This window comes from Syngnathus typhle, linkage group LG6 (assembly GCF_033458585.1).
Source record: "Syngnathus typhle isolate RoL2023-S1 ecotype Sweden linkage group LG6, RoL_Styp_1.0, whole genome shotgun sequence".
NCBI lineage: Eukaryota > Metazoa > Chordata > Actinopteri > Syngnathiformes > Syngnathidae > Syngnathus > Syngnathus typhle.
This window is the reverse complement of record NC_083743.1, coordinates 16,828,572-16,847,340: the sequence shown is the minus strand read 5'-3', so window position 1 is coordinate 16,847,340 and position 18,769 is coordinate 16,828,572. Positions and strand designations below refer to the sequence as shown.

The following is an 18,769-nucleotide window of genomic DNA, read 5'->3' as shown; positions in this document are numbered from 1 at the left end:
GGCTTAGGTCAGTGGAGGGATGACAGAAACGACAGTGTGCTATTATCTGTCCTGTTTTCCCAAACGAAAACTGAGCACTAAATAAACTCACTGGTACATGACATTTGTTGAAGGGGAGCCTTTCAGTTGAGTGGCTGTGTGCCAAGGCTGCCCATTAGGTTGATCAGTCAATCGCCGAGAATTGTGAATCGATCCCCTGGGATTAACAAATTCACACCTACTCATTCAATTTTATGATATTGCTATACGTATAGTATAAGTAGATCCCTGTCACCATCAGTAAATGATAAGCGCAACAGCACCATCTCCCGCAACTCCATCTAATCGGACGTCAAGCGCAGCACGTTCGCTTGTCTCCCTTTGCTAGTGTGACGTGAAATTAAACGCTGCGCGTTCGCTTCTCTCCCGGGGGGGGGTGCTAGTGTGACGTCGAATCAAACGCTGCGCGTTCGCTTCTCTGCCGTCAAGCGCAAGCGCTTTGTGTGGCGGGCTCCATCTAGTGTGGAAACTGAGAAGTGCTCAAGCTGTTGTGCGGGCCACATTCAATTATGTTTTCAGAATTTGCTGCGGGCCAATAAAAACTGGACCGTAGTTTGGACACCCCTACTCTAAATCATTAAATCCATGGATCAAATTCCTCGTCCTTTGTCAACAACGCCGCGCGTGCGCCCTGACGTCAGCCTCGTTGTTATTCCACAGATCTAGTATATAACTATATTATAGCGTTAACAAAGTATCGTAAATTCTGGACTATAAGCCGCGACTTTTTTCCAAAGTTTTGAACCCTGCGGCTTATAGTCAGGTGCGGCTTATATAAGGATTTCTTCGTGATTTTTGTGATGACTTGATTTCTTGAAGATTCAAGATTCAAGAGTTTTTTTATTCGCCATGTTTGAGCGTGCCAAACAAGGAATTTGACTTCGGTAAAACACACCCTCTGTTCAACATTTAGGTGACTAACAACACTCAGGACATGTGAAAAATAGCAAAAAATAGAATAAAATTCACTTTTATACACTGCGGTATCTTGAAGAAAAAAACAACAAAAATACTATTTTGAAACACTACTATGGCTGCTGCTTATTCTGGCTGTGTTGCTTGTGACTATTATGAGCTTTAGTAGGAATGTACGCTAGGTGACCTGCGTCAAAGGGCTCTAAACTAGGGATGCACCGAAATAAAAATTCTTGGCCGAAACCGAAAACCAAAAATGAGGAAACCAAGGCCGAAAACCGAAAACCGAAACACCGAAAGAAATGTCAGTTATTAGAACCACAGCATTTATGGCTACATGTGTACTAACCTCACTAAAATCAAGGCATTGCAATAAACCAGTTACGAAAGTATGAAAATATTTATTTAGCACTGACAACAATGCACAATATAAATTAAAATTCAAAAATAAAATAAAATGTTTAACTTGACCCAACTCATGTGTACATTAAATAATAATTTACAGGCTTATAACTGACTGTAAAATTAAATATGTTCTCTTATAAAAACACAGAGAACTTTCTTGCCTTTTCAAAAACGTCCCCCACAGACGGAGTGGGCGTGCTCGGTGTCAGTTTCCTTTTCTGTGTCGCCTTCTTCTCATATTCAGAATGGCGATCGGGATGTTTGGATTTCAGGTGATGAATTAAACCCGACATGGAGAAACTTTTTGCAGATGCACCCCTTTCAGCATTGCATGTTTTGCAAATCGCTATCCGTGGGTCTTTCTCTGAGATAGTGAAATCAGTCCACACCGCAGACTTATCCCGTTTTCCCGCGTGCTGGCTGCGCTGTTTGCTCACGTCATCACAAGTTTCGGCCGTGTTGTTTCGGTGATTTAGGTCTTTCGGCCAAAAACCGAAAATGCACTTTTGGGTCATTTTCGGCCGAAAATTTTCGGTGGCCGAATTTTCGGTGCATCCCTACTCTAAACCCTTTCTCTTACTCTGCCATGTGACTCAGAGATTACACAAAGCAGTCGCGCTGTTTGGACCATCTGCATTGTATTAAAACCCAATAAATCAGCATTTAAATTTAATTCTTCTGACATTTTGCTCACCAAAAACAAGTTGTAATGAACGTGAACTTTTAGTGCATTTTATTCAGAAGGTTACTTTGAACCCCGAGGCTTAAATGGCGGCGCGGCGTATTTATGGATTTTACGGCCTCCAGGGGGCGCTCTAGCAGGATTGCTTCTTCTTATTATTATTATTATTTCTTCTTCGTCTGTCAGCGAGACAGACGAAGAAGAAATAATGCGCCGAAGAAGACGTGCTAGTTTGTGTTTTGAGCATTTCGCGCATCATGCACACACCCTCATGGAAAACACGAAGAAATGCATTTGATGCAGCTTTTAAGTTAAAAGCAATCGATTTGGCTGTCAAAGAGGGAAATAGAGCTTAAATGGCGGCGCGGCGTATTTATGGATTTTTACGGCAGGAAGCAAGAGCGAGACAGACGAAGAAGAGATAATGCGCCGAAGAAGACGTGCTAGTTTGTCAAGACGGTTGAGTCACCCTTTTCTTTATTTCGTGGTCCCGTCCGTTTATACGTGTCGCTCGCTAGTTTAATGTAATTTAACGCTTCGTGCATGAATAAAATTAACATGAACAGACCCTCATCACACTCGAAGAAATGCATAAAAGCGACGGCGAAAGAGAGACTGAGAAAGTGTGAGGCTGTAGTGGGTTGACATGATTCACCCGGAACCTAAGTTCACGTTACGTAGTTCCGGTGGGACAGTTTACACGTGTGGGACTTTCCGGTTTAGTGGAGTGTGTGTTAGGATCTCAAAGGGAAAAGAGTCTGCCCGTTGTTGCACACCACAAGGCGAAGGATATCTAACGCTATTCCAATCGGACGCTGAGGAGGAAGGCTTCGATGGTTTCACCATTGCACAGGAGGAAGATGAAGACGATGAAGCTCTTTTTTTACTTTTACTGGTATGTTTTTAACGAGCCCTGTTGGTGCTGTACTACCGTGTCGCTACTGTGTTACCGCCACGTCTCAGTGACTTTTACCGGGTATGTTTTTTTTAATCCAGCCCTATTAGTCTTGTGTTACTTCCGTGTTTCTGCGGTATTACTGCCGCGGCATGGGCGGTGTTTGGAAAGAAATGTTAAGGTATGTTATTAAAACTTTACAAAAGCTTTCTGTGTCCAGTCTTTCTTTGTTAATAACTCGCGTGCACACTTCCGTGTTGCTCCGGTACTACTGCTGCGTCACAGGCAATGTTTAGAAAGACATGTTAAAGTATGTTATTAAAACTTTAAAAAGGCTTTCTGTGAACGCTAAAAACATGTACAAGATGCTACACGAAATAAAATATATCAAATAACTATAACATAAATAGTTAACCGCCACACGGCCCCAAGCACCGGCGTCGAATTCCAGGTGTGTGGTGGCGTGGACTCCACTTCCAGCCACGGAGGTGGAAGAGAGCTCCATAGAATAGGACCGGGCGTGCGTAAAAGCCATGTCCGAGCCCCATCCACCGTCCCCGAACAGCCACCCGACCGAGCACTGGCCGCCGAGTTCCATCCACGGAGGTGAAAGAGAGCTCCGTACAGTATGACCGGGCGTGCGTAAAAGCCATGTCCGAGCCCCATCCACCGTCCACGGACCCAGACTTCCATCCACGGAGGTTAAAGAGAGCTCCGTAGAGTAGGACCGGGCGTGCGTAAAAGCCATAATAGTTTTTCAAACCTTCTGTGTCACTCCAAATCCTTAAATCCTTCAAACTCTTCGTCCTCCGTGTCACTTACAAACAAAGCCGCTAATGATGCCGGTAGTACGTGGGGCCCTTCGTCATTTTTGTCATCCCGTGATCAATCTTTGTCCTTTTTGTAAACAACCGCCGCGCAACGCCGCGCCGCGCTGATGACGTCACTTGAAATTCAAATTACAGTAATCCCTTGCTACATCGCGGTTTCACTTTTTTGGGGGGGGAAAAGTTTTGAAAAAATTCACATATAAGTCGCTCCTCAGTATAAGTCGCCCCCCCACCCAAACTATGAAAAAAAACACGAATTATAGTCTGAAAATTACGGTATACAAATGTATTGCGATAACTGCAATTTTTATTTATTTTCCAGAAATTTCTTATTTACTCTCCAGGAAATACAGCTCAGTGGCCTAGTGGTAGAGTGTCCGCCCTGGGACTGGAAGGTTGTGGGTTCAAACTCCGGCCGGGTCATACCAAAGACTATAAAAATGGGACCCATTGCCTCCCTGCTTGGCACTCAGCATTAAGGGTTGGAATTGGGGGGGTTAGATCACCAAATGATTCCCGAGCGCGGCACCGCTGCTGCTCACTGCTCCCCTCTCCCCCAGGGGAGGGATCAAAATCACATGGGGATGGGTTAAATGCAGAGGACAAATTTCACCACCCCCAGATGTGTGTGTGACGATCATTGGGACTTTAACTTTAACATAGTATCTAGTATATTACCAGAGTAAGGGGCAACTCCCTATTCCAATGGGATGCTTTAAATAGAAAAGCACACGTAGTATTATTTCATCACAGGTCGCAAGACATTTTTCCCCCCAGTGTTATTTTTTGCTTTCACAATTACAGGATAACTTAACCAAAAGAATAGATCTGGACGGCCAAGTCCATTGATATGTGTGAATTTGCTGCCCTGCTGTGTCAGTGAGACTAGTGTGGGGAGAAAGAGAACTGCTGACAGTGGGGGTTTTACGTTAGTAGCAGTCAGCACTCGCAGAGACCAAACAGGCTCTGGCATTAGACCATAACATGAACAGAGAAAATATGTTATTGCACTCATAGCCACTAGTCTTCATGCATTCATACATCCAGTGCCCTTTCAAGCAGGGCATGAAAAACATGTTTATTGAGATATTAGTTCATTTGATGAATAAATCTTTTCAACATTTCATTTTCCTATGGCCTTTGCTGACTGTTATTCATACTATTTCGAACTGTGTAAATGGGAGGAAAAACATCCAAGTCCAGGTATATTTTGCAAAACACACTAGATATCTCCCAATAGTTTGTTATTGTTCATTGACGTAAAGAAAACCACAACCAGATAGATGAATAAATAAGCAGAAGGAACAAGACCCATCAAAAAATACCAATGTGTGTTTTGAAAATTGTGTGGGGGGGTTTCTTGTTTTCCAAAAATATTGAAATATGACTTGGGCAATTATGCTATGCAGCTGACGAAATGCATGTGGGAAAATGTTTATGGGCCACTGAAATCAAGGTTGATCTATGAATCCAAAAAGTATGTTTGGAACAAACACAACAGTGCTCATCACTGCAAGAAGACCATATCCGCAGTGAAGGGGGAGGGGGGGGGGGGGGTTTAGTGGCGGCATGCTTTGGGGGCCGTTTATCTTCAACTGGGGCGTTAGTCACGGTTGAAGTTGTAATGAACCCTTCTAAATACCAGTTAGCCTTAGTTCAAAACCTTAAGGCTTCTGCCAGAAAGCAAAAACCTGTCTGGAAAATACTAGAACGGCCGAACTTTATTAGAAATAACTGGAGGTACTTCAAATGGTGGCAGGTGTATAATGACTTCCATTAAACACAATTGGTTGATCGATAATCGCAATTTAATAATTGACTGATTCATTTAAGCAAAGTGTCATTTCTTCAGTGTCATCCCATGAAATGATAAAGAAAACAACATTTAGTTCGTGGTCACACACTTGCGACCCAAACCTCCGCTACTCAGTGAATTACGAGTTCAATGTTTAACCAGGGGGATAAAAAATAAAAACAACACCCATTGACACAGGTTGTCTTGACAGAGGTGTAGCGGTGTAGCCTATACAGTATATTTAATTGCATAAGTAATTTATACTGGCCTCACTAAACGTGTAAGGTATTCAGCTATTCAGCATGTGTAAACAGCTAGGTGAGGAGAACAACAAAGGGAATGCCGTACGATCCTCTGATTTTTTACTCTCCTTTATTTTACACAAATGTGCAAAACAGAAAGCTGTAAAACAACATTTACCTCGTAGAGAATCACAACTGTTAAGCTTTCGAACAGACTTAACTTTTCTCGCTGAGCTGAGCCAACCGCTAGCTTCAACTGCCTCGTGTCATCTCCCTTAACTCTCGTTCCAAACGGGAAGAGAACCGGAAATACACTCGCCAACATTTATACCAAAAGTGGCCTATAGATGTCGCTAACGCGCCACATTTTAGACTTGGTTTTACTAATCTCTGATTAGAGCTAATCTTTAGGTCTGATGTCTGCTGGTTAGTTGATTGGTCGGATGGTTGGTCGACAAGACCTTGTTCGACCAAATTCTTATTGGTCGAGCAATAGCTGGTGTCAGTTTCACGGAAAGTAAATGTCTTCGAATTGAACCGTTATTACGAGTACGGCAGTGACATAAACAGGCTGTAAAATTGATTATAAATTAAAATTGGCTGGCAACCAGTTCAGGATGTACCTCGTACTGCCCAAAGACTGCTGGCTGCTCCAGCACACCCTCGACTGTCATGAGGATAAGTGCTTCAGATAACAGATGGAAGGATGGTATTTTTCTTAATTAATATAGCTAAAACATGAACATAACTAGAGTATGACGTAATTGACCACCCCTCTTCATGTTTTTTACGTCACAATTTTGAACTCGGCAACTAACAAGGGACCGCTACATTGGCTGGCCTACCCGACATTTGGATGATTAAAATTCTTACCCGACCCTTCTGTGAAGGACAGATTACACCCTGCTGGCTCAGGACTGATATGCGCTCCCAGCCTGTGTGCGTCGTTGCACCAGTGGAATACAGAAACGACGCCAACCAACGCGGTTAACTATGCGCTAGTAACCGGCCCGTGTATTTGTATGTACACTGTATATTATAAAGTCCCAATAAAACATGGTGGGGAATGTGTGAAATGTACATTGAGGTTAAACCACAGCCACCTTGTTTCCTAATAAAGTGAAATAATTTAAGACAGGAAACAGCTACAGTACATGTTCACTGTGGAGTGACTAAACACTCCGCAAAACCTGTCCCATTCCTTGAGGCTCCGGTTAATTTTTTTTTATATTAATAACAAACAATGGAATTTTCTAGTGTCTGAGCCAAAGTTAGAGGCAGTACATAGGAATGCCAAAGACAAGACATGAGGAGATGTGGCCTAGTGGTAGAGTGTCCGCCCTGAGACTGGAAGATTGTGGGTTCATACCTGGGCCGGGTCATACCGAAGACTATAAAAATGGGACCCATTGCCTCCCTACTTGGCACTCAGCATTAAGGGTTGGAATTGGGGGTTTAGATCACCAAATGATTCCCGGTTGCGGCACCGCTGCTGCTCACTGCTCCCTTTGGGGATGGGTTAAATGCAGAGACAAATTTCACCACACCCAGATGTGTGTGTGACAATTATTGGGTCTGTACCTTTTTTACCTTTTATTTGAAGTGTCTTTAATATGACTAAAATGCGTTGCGCTTAGCAGAAAACGGCCTTTTTTTTTTTTTTAAACAAAGATCAGGCACACTTTTGATCTCCGATGAGAAGTATCCATTAATATCCAAAGTTTTCTCTCTGTAAACCCTTAGCCCAGATACAAATTTGTCTTCCTCCATTGCAGAATACCAGAGGGAAAGGGTCAGGAAGTGGCCTATTTGTTCCAAAGCAGACCAAAGCAGATTCCACAAATACCAGACTGAAAGAGAGGGCCCTGCTTCCCGTTGTTTGTAGTCAAACAGTTAGGACAAGATGGCTTCTTCTAAAATAAAGGTCTAAAACAGTGATCCCTCAATATTTTTTCCCCACAGACTGGTTCCAACATGCTGGGGGCTTGTGGTAATGGAGTTAACAGTGTTCACTTGGCGAGGGGGGGGGGGATATTTTTGACAGTTATTGGGACTTCAATTCGATTTGCTGAAAGTTGTTGAGAAAAAAATTGTATTGTGATTTTTTGACAGATATTGGGACTTCAATTCAATTTGCGATTTTCTTGAAATCAGGCTTCAGTGCACTATTCACAATGTACAGTAACATTAATTAGAAACATGACAGAAAATGACATCACACTATTAATTGTATTCATTTAATTTTTTGGTCCTGACAGAAACGGTACGTGTAAAATTCATAATTAAAGATTAAGATTAAAGATTAAAGTCCCAATGATCGTCACACACACACCTGGGTGTGGTGAAATTTGTCCTCTGTGTCCCCGTGTGATTTTAATCCATCCCCTGGGGGAGAGGGGAGCAGTGAGCAGCAGCGGTGCCGCGCCCGGGAATCAGTTGGTGATCTAACCCCCCAATTCCAACCCTTAATGCTGAGTGCCAAGCAGGGAGGCAATGGGTCCCATTTTTATAGTCTTTGGTATGACCCGGCCGGGGTTTGAACCCACAACCTTCCAGTCTCAGGGCGGACACTCTTCCACTAGGCCACTGAGCTGGTCATAATGGGAGTATTGTTGATTGGGTTATTTGAATGCGGAAAGGCATGCTGGGTAATCGGGAAAGACGGAATTTTTCCTGGAGGTCTGCCCCAATGTGTGGGGGTAGGGCCAGGCCATCATTTATAGGCTACAATTTGATAAATGGTTTTAATTCAAGAAAATCCACCATATTATGTCTTCAAACACCCCTTTTGCATTGCAGTTCTCTTTCCCGTGTCCCATGGAACATGGAGTGTAATTATTTCAAGAGACATTCCAGCAGGTTTTTGGGGGGATATCCTGTCAACACTAACCATTGTTAAAGTCATAGTTGAATATCCTGTCTGCTTTTGTTGAAATATTGATCTAATCCTTGTGCGATCCTGTTTTAAACCAGGGGTCACCAATTCAACTCCCCAAGGGCTCCTACCCACAATGTTTTAGATAAGGGGTCACCAACACGTTAACCGCGGGCACTAGGTCGCCCGTGAGGACCGCATCAGTCGCCCGCAGGACTGTTCTAAAATTAACTCAAATAGCGGCACTTGTCAGTGAGCTGCATTTATTTATTTTACAGTCAAACCTCGGTTTTCGAACGTCCTGGTTCTCGAACAAATCGGAATTCTAACAAAAAATTCGAGAGTTTTTTGCTTCGGTCGTCGAACAAAATTCGGAGGTCGAACCTCGCGAGATATGAGCCGGGAGGACCCGAGAAAACCCGACCGCGTGGCCCGGATGCCGACTGACTCTGTTGTTATTGTATTTTCGTTACTTTGAGGATTGTATTAACCCCTAATCATTCCTCCAAAGAAAGCAAGTGGGAGCAGTAAAGCCATCCTAAAACACAAAGACGCTCTTAAAGCAATGCGACAGTGAGCCTCCGGCGCGCTGCGGTTGCGCGATTGGACCAAATTAAGCTCCCTGCGCACTGAGGTCCACTTAGATTTTGGAAAGTACATCAGGACCTTAAATATATTTTCTAAATTTTAGCGACGGCTCTGTCACAATAATGCGACCAGCGCGGTGCAGTTGCGCGGTCGGCGACGCGCTACGGTACCGCGTTCGGCGGTGCGCTGCAGTTGCGAGATCGGACAAAATTAAGCTCCCTGCACACATAGGTCCACTTAAATTTTGAAAAGTACATCAGGACTTTAAAAATAGTTTCTAAATTTCAGCGACGGGTCTGTCACAATAATGCGGTGCAGTTGCGCGGTGGGCGACACGCTACGTTTGCGCGTTTGGCGGTGCGGTGCAGTTGCGCGATTGGACAAAAATGTGCAAATGAAAAAAAATGCTTAAAAAAGGCGTAGTTTTATTGTCTTGAAACGGATTAAAAATGTTTCCATTATTTGTAATGGGAAAATAGATTCGGAATCCGACCGATTCGCTTCTCAAACCGCCTTCTGGAACGGATTGTGGTCAAAAACCAATGTTTGACTGTATTTTTGCTATTCTTGTTAAAATCACACTTACATGTGAACTGGAAATCACAATAATAACACATAGTGAAAGCCAAATTGAGCAAACGCGCGTGCGTTTATGCACTAGGAACTCACAACGCACATTGTCCCTGGGGTATGTCAAGTCTAGCTTTTTTGGCTCTCATTTACCGGTGTTAAAGTTATTAAAGTTTTTTTTACTAATGAATCTGTGACATCTTTCTTTGCAAATATCTCTAATATAATATAACGCCAAAACCCGCAGCTAATAATAATATTGGCAAAGCGGCCAATATGTACGTACAGTTTTGACTTTCTGGCTAAATTTACCTATTGCGCCGTTTAATCAGGTGCACTTTGTCGTTTAGAAATTATGGCAAAGAAATGCAAATTGACATTTCAATGTAGTTGACTGATGTAATCTGCACTTTAGTTTGTGTGATTTCTGACCGATTTACAGCAGAGTATACACGTGTCAACATCATGTTAACATCACACTCGTTGCAGAATTTTACTGTCCAGGTGAACAAGCGATGCATTTGCTTCTTAACAGTTACCAGAGGATGATAAAAGTAGGACAGTCAGCCAAAAGTTAAAGGATGGTGTGAACTCATCTGTACGGAAATAGGCAATGGTACCATGTCACAGGCATTTTTTTTTTTTTTATCTTTTCTTTATAGTTAGAATGGGCAACATGCAAAAGCATGTGTAAAAAAAAAAAAAAATAGTTTTTTTCCATGTATAATGCGCAAAATGTAACTTATAACTTAAAGTTTATTGTCATAGAATTTGGGGTGCGCATTATACATGGGTAAAAAAAAATGTTTAATTTTTTTATTTTTTTGGAAGAAAATTATGGTACAACAATTTTTGAAGAAAATCTTGTCACGGATGGAATGTGGAAAGGAGCAGGGCGACCAAGTGCAGCTTGGACCAGGGTTCATTGGAGGAACTCAAAACACAGACTTGGTAAACTAACATAACTCTCTAACAAAACCAACAACAGGACTGACCGACAAAGACGTGGAACAAAAAGAAAGGGTGACATTACCAAAGACAGGAACAGAAACCTGTGTTATTGTCAAATATTTTGTTTTTTAATCTCCATCGCGGACTGGACGTCATACGGAGGCAGTATCACTGCGCATGCGCACTATGGATCCGATGCGAATAGTCCTCTTCTCTTCTTGACTGACAATGAATGTGATAGTTTAATACAATCAGCAAATAACAAAATGCGCATTACAGGTAATATTCTATTTCACAACACTTTGCCTTGTTCCTTTCGTCTCTGCTGTTCACTTCAAACACGCTCCATACGAACGCAATGCTCTCGTATCAGACGCTTGCTCGAACACCTGCTCGTTTGCTGTCACAATGTACCCTACACAAATCCGAAACATTTGTTGAGTCACGACGAGGGGCAAGTTTTGGTTTCCAAGGGTGTTTTTATTCCTCTTCAACTTCTCTCCCATACAGAGCCGCCTTTTTCACATGTCCGCACTTTTCATTTGAACCAAACTGATCGCGGTGGTGCCTTTACGGGCAGTCGGAGAAATCAACGCCAAGAAAAAGAATACATCCAGCCTAGTTAAGACCATACCAAAGACTATAAAAATGGGACCCATTGCCTCCCTGCTTGGCACTCAGCATTAAGGGTTGGGATTGGGGGGTTAGATCATTAGCCGCTGCTGCTCACTGCTCCCCTCTCCCCTTGGGGATGGATCAAAATCACACGGGGATGGGTCAAATGCAGAGGACAAATTTCACCACACCCAGATGCGTGTGTGACGATCATTGGGACTTTAAAAAAAATACAAATAAAAATTGGGGTGCGTATTATACATGGGTACAGGCTTTTTTCCAGCATTGACATGCCATTTTTAGGGTGGGTATTACACATGGGGGCGCATTATACATGGAAAAAAAACGGTAATTAGGGGAGTCTTTAACTTTATAGTTATCACACAACTCTAATACATAGTACAATTTATCCTCGTCATGCGCAATTTCTCAAAATAGGATCTGTTTCAGACAAACCATGCAAACGAATGCCACTACCACCACAATTAATGAAAGGGTTTGTTTCTGGCTTCCTGTTTGGAGTGCACATGTTCTCCCCATGCTGGCGTGTGTTTCCTCCGGGTTGCTCTGGTTTGCTCCTGCATTCTAAAAACATGCTTGGTAGGCCTACTGACCTACGGAGGTAGTACAATGCAGTCCTATAGTAACTTCCCTGGCTTTGTGCAAATATGTGCTCTACTGTATTTGGTGTTTTCATCAGTGGTGGCAGTAGCACGCCTTCTGCTACAGTGAAACCTGTACTTACGAACATCTATACTTTCGAGATACAATACGGAGCCTCAAGGTTTTGTGTTTCCACTTATAAACCAAATTTGACATTTGAACCCGTGAGCGCCTGGCGACGTTGTGACGCGTGTGTTCATGCTTCTCTCCTTTGCTTGACCACTTCCTGTGATTGTCTTGGCATGCGTTTGCATAGTAGTGACAAATTCATCCATAGTTAAGCCGTAGATTTTGTAGTCAAACAACTGCTAAGAAAGCTAGTGCAAAAAGCAGTGATTGTAGTCAGAAGCGGGTGTAGCGAACTTAGAAACTAGGCACGTTACATGATTCTTCCACCCTCCCCCCCTGAACCCCATCTCTCAAGCACCTATTCCTATAGCTGGTCGTCATTTCTTTCAAGGTAAAGCACTTAAAAATCAATTTTAAAAAAATGATTTAAAAAAAAAAAAAGAAATTGCCATTTGTTTTTATGGGAAAAATTGCTTCTACTTACAGGCTTTTCTACCTAAGAACGTAATCAAGGTTCGTAAATTAGAGGTTTCACTGTACTTGGTTTGTCAAGAACAGATGCCATTTCGAGAAACTTGGCATGGATGGTGTACATTGCATTATACTTGGAGTGATGACCATAAAGCTTCTCAAACTGACACTGAACTTCGAGGATCAAAAAAACTTAATTAACTGTGCTCCAATCTCAGTTGGCTAGGAAATGATATGCTGATATGATATGCTTAGTGATATGATATCCTTAGTTAGCCTGGCAAACGCTAATGACCACAGGTCTGTCCAAATTATGCCTGAAACTAAATACTAAAGTACCGTATTGGCCCGAATACAAGACGACCCTGATTATAAGACGAACCCCTCTTTTTCAAGACTCAAGTTTTAAAAAAGACTTTTTGAACACCAAATTTAATTTTTATACAGAAAATAATTACAGTACATCTGAAACAAATTATTATAACAAAATATTCGAGAGAAAAACCATGTTATTTTGCCTCATTCGAAAAATGCAAAAACTGTCTATCACATCTTAATATCTGAACATTTAAATATGTAATCTAAAGTGCAATCACGTTTGTAAATGAATGGCTTTTGGTTTTTGAAATGTAAGTAAACCTACTGTTTCTCCATTTTTTGTTATCTCTTCTCTTATTTTTTTCTCTTTTCTTTCTTACCACTATTTTTTATTTTTCTTCTTCGTGCTACCGCTACTTTTATTTTAATTCTTTGTGACAGGGGTTCACTTTGGCCTGGGGAGTTAAGTTCAGCATTCGCTTTTAAGATATCTGACACCATTTAGCGTTGTGAACGGGTATAATGTCTAGACCCCGAATGTAAGACGACCCCCACTTTTCACTCTTCTTTCAATGCAAAAAATATCATCTTATATTCGGGCCAATAGGGTATATATTGACTTTGGAGACACAATATTTGTCCCATGACAACATGATGGCCCATCTGCACCCATGACAACAGGGGGAAAATGCAGGTGACAAAAAAGTAGGAGAAGAGACTCCAGCTGGCAGACAATATGGGGACTCAACTTTATGAAAAGATTGGGTAAAAAGATCAATATGCTCCTCTGAGGCACACAAAGCTGATGTCGCGCAAAATATATTATTAGGCAAAGGTGACAGCAGCACAGAGGGCATAATAGGTTATAGTTATGCAAAATTAACAGTAAAGTTCACATGTCTAACCTGACTCCGAAGTTCCTCTGTGTTCCTTAGCCAACAGCAGCTCAGCTCACTCAGCTCCAGGATTGGCTGCACTTTCAGTCGTACGGTGTCACCAGATTGGCGGATCATCTCAACAATTTCATCCCGGCTCTTGTTCTCTACATTGCGGCCATTTATCTCCACCAGTCTGTCTCCTGGCACCAGACCAAGCGCCAGATCCTTTGTGCCAGCACCAGGCTCAGCAAAGTGAACTACCCGCCTGTAGACTCCACCGTCCGGGCTGCGGTCCAGCATGGTAGTACGACGCAGAGAAAATCCAAAATCGCCTGTGTTGCGACGCTGGAGTATCAGCTCACGTGTCTCAGGTGGTGTTGGGGCAACAACAGCTGGTAGATGTAATTGAGCAGGGAATGTCTTGTCAATGACTTCTGGAATGGGAAACTGTCTGGCAATGGGTTTTGCAGTATGTTGGTTGAGGCTATGTTTGCGCAACATATTGAAGACTTTGCTCTCCACTTGTGGAGAATCAGAGTCCTGGCCTGATGGGGTGGAACATTCTGAAGGGCTCTCTTCCTTGCTTCTTTGGGAAAAGGAAAACCGCTTTATCATTTGTCCCATCTGTGAGGAGTTTTGTTTGGCCAGTGAGCCAAAGTGAACTACGCGATCTCGTACAGAATTGCGATGATCCTGACCACCGCCCTCACCCTTCAGGTCATCAGTGGAGCTAGCAGCGCTCAGCTGCTCATCCAGAACCATACTGCTTCTGTTGCTCAGGCCGTCTGATTCAATGTCAGTCAGCGTGAGTTCCGAGCCGCTCGCCACTTTGATAGGAATTGGGTTGGAGATCTCCACCTTGTGCTTGGACTCACGCTTTGCTTCTCTTTTCAAGTTGAAGAAACCTCGCCGCATGCTCATCTCCTCCAGGCTTCGCAGCTCTGCCGCAGACATTCTCTCCTTTTTGTCTTTCTTTTCCTTCCTTCCCGATTCCCTCTCCTTATCCTTTTTCATCAGATTGAACATGTTGCTGTTTCCTGCCAATATGGCTTTGTTCTTTTTCAGAGAAAGATTCAACTAATATACTTTTATCCAGCCAGGACAAGTGCCTGAAAATAAATGGAGACAAAGACAACTTGTAAATATTGTCAATGCTAATGCTAAATGGCTTCGCAATCACTGAAGATCCATATTCCGTTTTCTGGGTCACGGTTTTTGGCTCAGTTCATTATACGCTGACTGTCAGCAAAATTAATACATTCTTATATACATATACATTCAGGTTAAAAGTCAAAAGAATGAGGCAGTCTGACAATTGATTGACATCATTGTGACAGTCTTGAGGAGGGAGGGAGGGAGGGAGGGAGGGAGGGAGGGAGGGAGGGAGGGAGGGAGGGAGGGAGGGAGGGAGGGAGGGAGGGAGGGAGGGAGGGAGGGAGGGAGGGAGGAAGGGACTGAATCCTTGATTGAAGGCCATGTGAAACAATTGCATATGGTGCACTAGTTAGCACATCCGCCTCACAGTTAGGAGGGTGTGGGTTCGATTCCACCTTCTGCTCTCCCAGTGTGACGATTGCATGTTCTCCCCGTGCCCGCGTGGATTTTCTCCGGGCACTCCGGTTTCCTCCCACATCCCAAAAACATGCTTGGTAGGCCGATTGAGCACACCAAAATTGCCCGTAGGTGTGAGCGCGAGTGCGGATGGTTGTTCGTCTCTGTGTGCCTACTGCCCGATGACTGCTGGGATAGGCTCCAGCACGCCCGCGACCCCAGTGTCGCCCATACAAAGACATACTGATGAATATTAATAAATAGAAGAGACATAAGTATTAGCATGATAGAACGGTAGGTTCCAAATCTATACCTTTAGGCAAATTCATACATTACATCAGTCTGTCTCTACTGTGCACCCCTACTTCTATCACTATTTCTCGAACAGGGTGCCATGGCAGCCTAGTGTGCAAAGAAAGAAAGACAGGGGTGCTGCGAGAACTGTCCCTTAATTTGTCAGAAAATTGTTATTTATTAGTTACAAAATTGTCTTTGGTCATCCTTCTATGTGAATGGCGAACAGTTGAATGCTCTGTCGTTCGATAGCAGAAATAACAATAAACCTGTGGTTATTGCAATTCATATGACAGAAATAGGTCATGGCTTTCAGCGAACGTATCAGTTTAGTATTTAATTAAGCAGATTCTAATTTCATACTGAGTTCTTAAATTTTTGAGTAAATTGACAGAAGATCATCATTGTTCCACTATCTTGTGCCATTTTATATTTGACAGTGCACCATTAATTTTCCTTTGCTCAAAGGAAAAGTTGGGTACCACTGCTCTGAATTATGTTGTTGCTGTGACTTTCGGTCCGTCCCATCAAGGACCACCACAACTAGTAATTAGCATGAATTCTTTGGCACAGTTTTTAAGCCGGATGCCCTTCCCATTCTTTGTGGGTTTTAGCGGTACTGGCCATGAACTGAATTCACAGAGTATGTATTAAAGGCAGCAGCATATACCGTTACACTACCGGTATCTGTCAGGATTCAGATCTACCTGTCTTAAAAAAAAAAAAAAAAAAAAAAAAATCCTTTCCTCCATGTCATGTTTTGATGTCAAACCAAAATGTTTCCAGTCTATACCAAGAAAAAAACCTTTAGCCTCACTCTCCCTGTACTTTTGGACAAGTGCGCCCTAGTTTAAACTGCACTTGATATACGTAGATTGGTGCTGATTGCAACATATCCATCCATCATCTGTACTGCTTGTCCCCACGTCGCGGGTGTGCTGGAGCCTATCCCAGCTGTCAGATTAGGATATAATACCGACCAAACTGGGAGTGGGCACAGTAAAATGATTTCAGCATCTATCCTAAAAACTTGATTCTAAACTTGTAAAAACCTCATTAAGGATGTGGCGAAGTCAAATTTACCTCATCAATGAGTAATTGGCAGTAATTTGTGTCAGCCATACATATTGGCACAGCCAGTTACAAACCTTAAACCATTACACATTATCATGCAGTGCCTGTTTTTGTCAACTGAAAACTGCCAATATGCAACTAAAACCTGATGAAGCGAATAGCTACGGTGTTGTGGATAGGGATCCAAATAAAAGTCCACAAATCCATTTGCACCACTTTTACAGTTTAAGTCACACCACATCAAAGGACGTACAGATAGTAATTTAAAGTACCGTATGTCTATGTTTCGGAGGAGCCAAGCCCTCTTGCCCTGCAATACTAGGAATACTAGTTAAATGCTGACCCACCATATTGAAGGAGGAAATGTGGTAAAAACAACTGCATAAATAAATAAATGAATGTGTTAAACATGTGTTGTAAAGTATTGTTTTCATCCAGTTACACTGTAGAGATTTGTGTAAATCTGCCTCTATTGCAGCATAAAAACAATTAATTTTGAACTGACAAAATTTCAAAACCGAATCAGGAAGTCATCACAGACATCCTTAATTAAAGCAGACAACTAACATGTAAGTAGCCTAGTAAATGCCCTTGGGAGAGCCTTTCCATGACACATTCTTGCCTCTACTTGTAGTCTCACCATAGAAGAAAAAAAAAATCCGGTTGAGATTGTTCTTCCAGATACACAACCATCCTGTCACATACCAACCATTCGTGACAGACACACACACAAACAACAATCCCAGAGTTCAGCGGATGTACTGTACAAATATTCATAATGACAAGTACACACCATTTTGATTAATCCCTGTGGTTAACCGATGCTTATCATTGCATTATTTTCCAGTAGAACGGTGTGCTTTAATGTTTATATTGGAGTGGGGGTGGGTCAGGAGTATTTTTTTTTTTTTATTCTCTTGAATCCTTTACCCCACCCAGGCCAACAATGCATAACACAATTAGGCAAGAGTCGCTCTTTAATAAACTCGACATTAACCCAGCGCCTGCTGTTCGTTAAACTCTCGCCTATTTAGCTACTTAGTGAGCTGCAGGCAAAATGATGCCAACACCTGGTACGCACAAGTAAACAAAACGACATTGTTGTTGTTGTTGTTGTTGTTTTTTAAAGGACCACTGTGTGCAATGTGCATGCAACCAACGGTACACAAAGAATGACAGCGCTAAAGGTGTAGCCTTTCGGCTATGTTAGCTAGCCCAGCTACTGTAGGTAGGCACTATTGATGAAGCACAATAATGTTAAGCAAAACCCATTTCATTGCAGACCGACAAGATCCACAAGCAAAGTCAGTATCTTAGTGACAGTTTTGTTCAACTTTCAATGAATAAATAGGATAGGCTCCTAGCGTGAGTCGGTAAAGTCACTGTCTTAGTTTGTCCTCATTAAAAAAAAAAAAAAAAAAACTGGTACGCATTGAATTGTGAACATAATCCAGTCCGCCTGCCCAATACCCTTGCTCTACACTGCTGCCTACCAAAATGCCTGCTCCCTACGCACAATTCGTACATATCAAAGGCAGAATACTCACTGTTGTCTTCAGCAAACTGAGGAGCGCTCGTACCCCGTTCAAGTGTGCAGCTCTGAAGGCAGCAGGCTTGTAGCTAACTGCTTACCATCGGTGTCTGCTCCCATTGCACCAGCCTGAGCGGCCAACGGCTGACACCTGCTGGACAAGACTAGTATACTGCACTGGATAACTGTTTCCCAGCAAAGATATATACTGAACAGACCTTCTGTTATCAAAAGTGCCAGACTCCACAACAACGAATATCCCAATGAGTCAGAACTGTAGCAGTATTGTGTTGAAATCTGCAGGGCAATGCCGTTTAAATCAATTTCACTTCACATTTGCATTTCTGCCCTGACTAAATCGCAATAGTCACATTCTATGAAGGAGGAGCTTCCCCAGCTCTCGTCTGTCACAGAGGTAATGTAATATGACTCTCAACCTTTGTGAAGGGGAAAAAACTGTTGCTAAGGGGTGTCATAACAATGCATCTCACATATCACGAGTAAACAACCGGCTGTTT

At 42.6% G+C, this 18,769-nt stretch overlaps 1 protein-coding gene across 5 annotated transcripts in view; it reads right to left on the bottom strand.

The window, feature by feature from the left end:
• Window positions 1–18,425, bottom strand: part of myo18ab (myosin XVIIIA b) — a 212,181-nt gene extending 193,756 nt beyond the window's left edge. For 4 of the 5 annotated variants that reach the window (XM_061280031.1, XM_061280032.1, XM_061280033.1 and 1 more), the window contains exons 1-2: window positions 18,268–18,425; window positions 13,829–14,910 (exon numbers count right to left, since the gene is read on the bottom strand). In XM_061280031.1, coding sequence (XP_061136015.1) covers window positions 13,829–14,827 — 999 coding nt within the window. In that variant the 5' untranslated portion in view covers window positions 14,828–14,910; window positions 18,268–18,425. The remainder of the gene's footprint in view (window positions 1–13,828; window positions 14,911–18,267) is intronic. The other variant, XM_061280044.1, reaches the window with a different exon arrangement.
• Window positions 18,426–18,769: the final 344 nt, after the last annotated feature.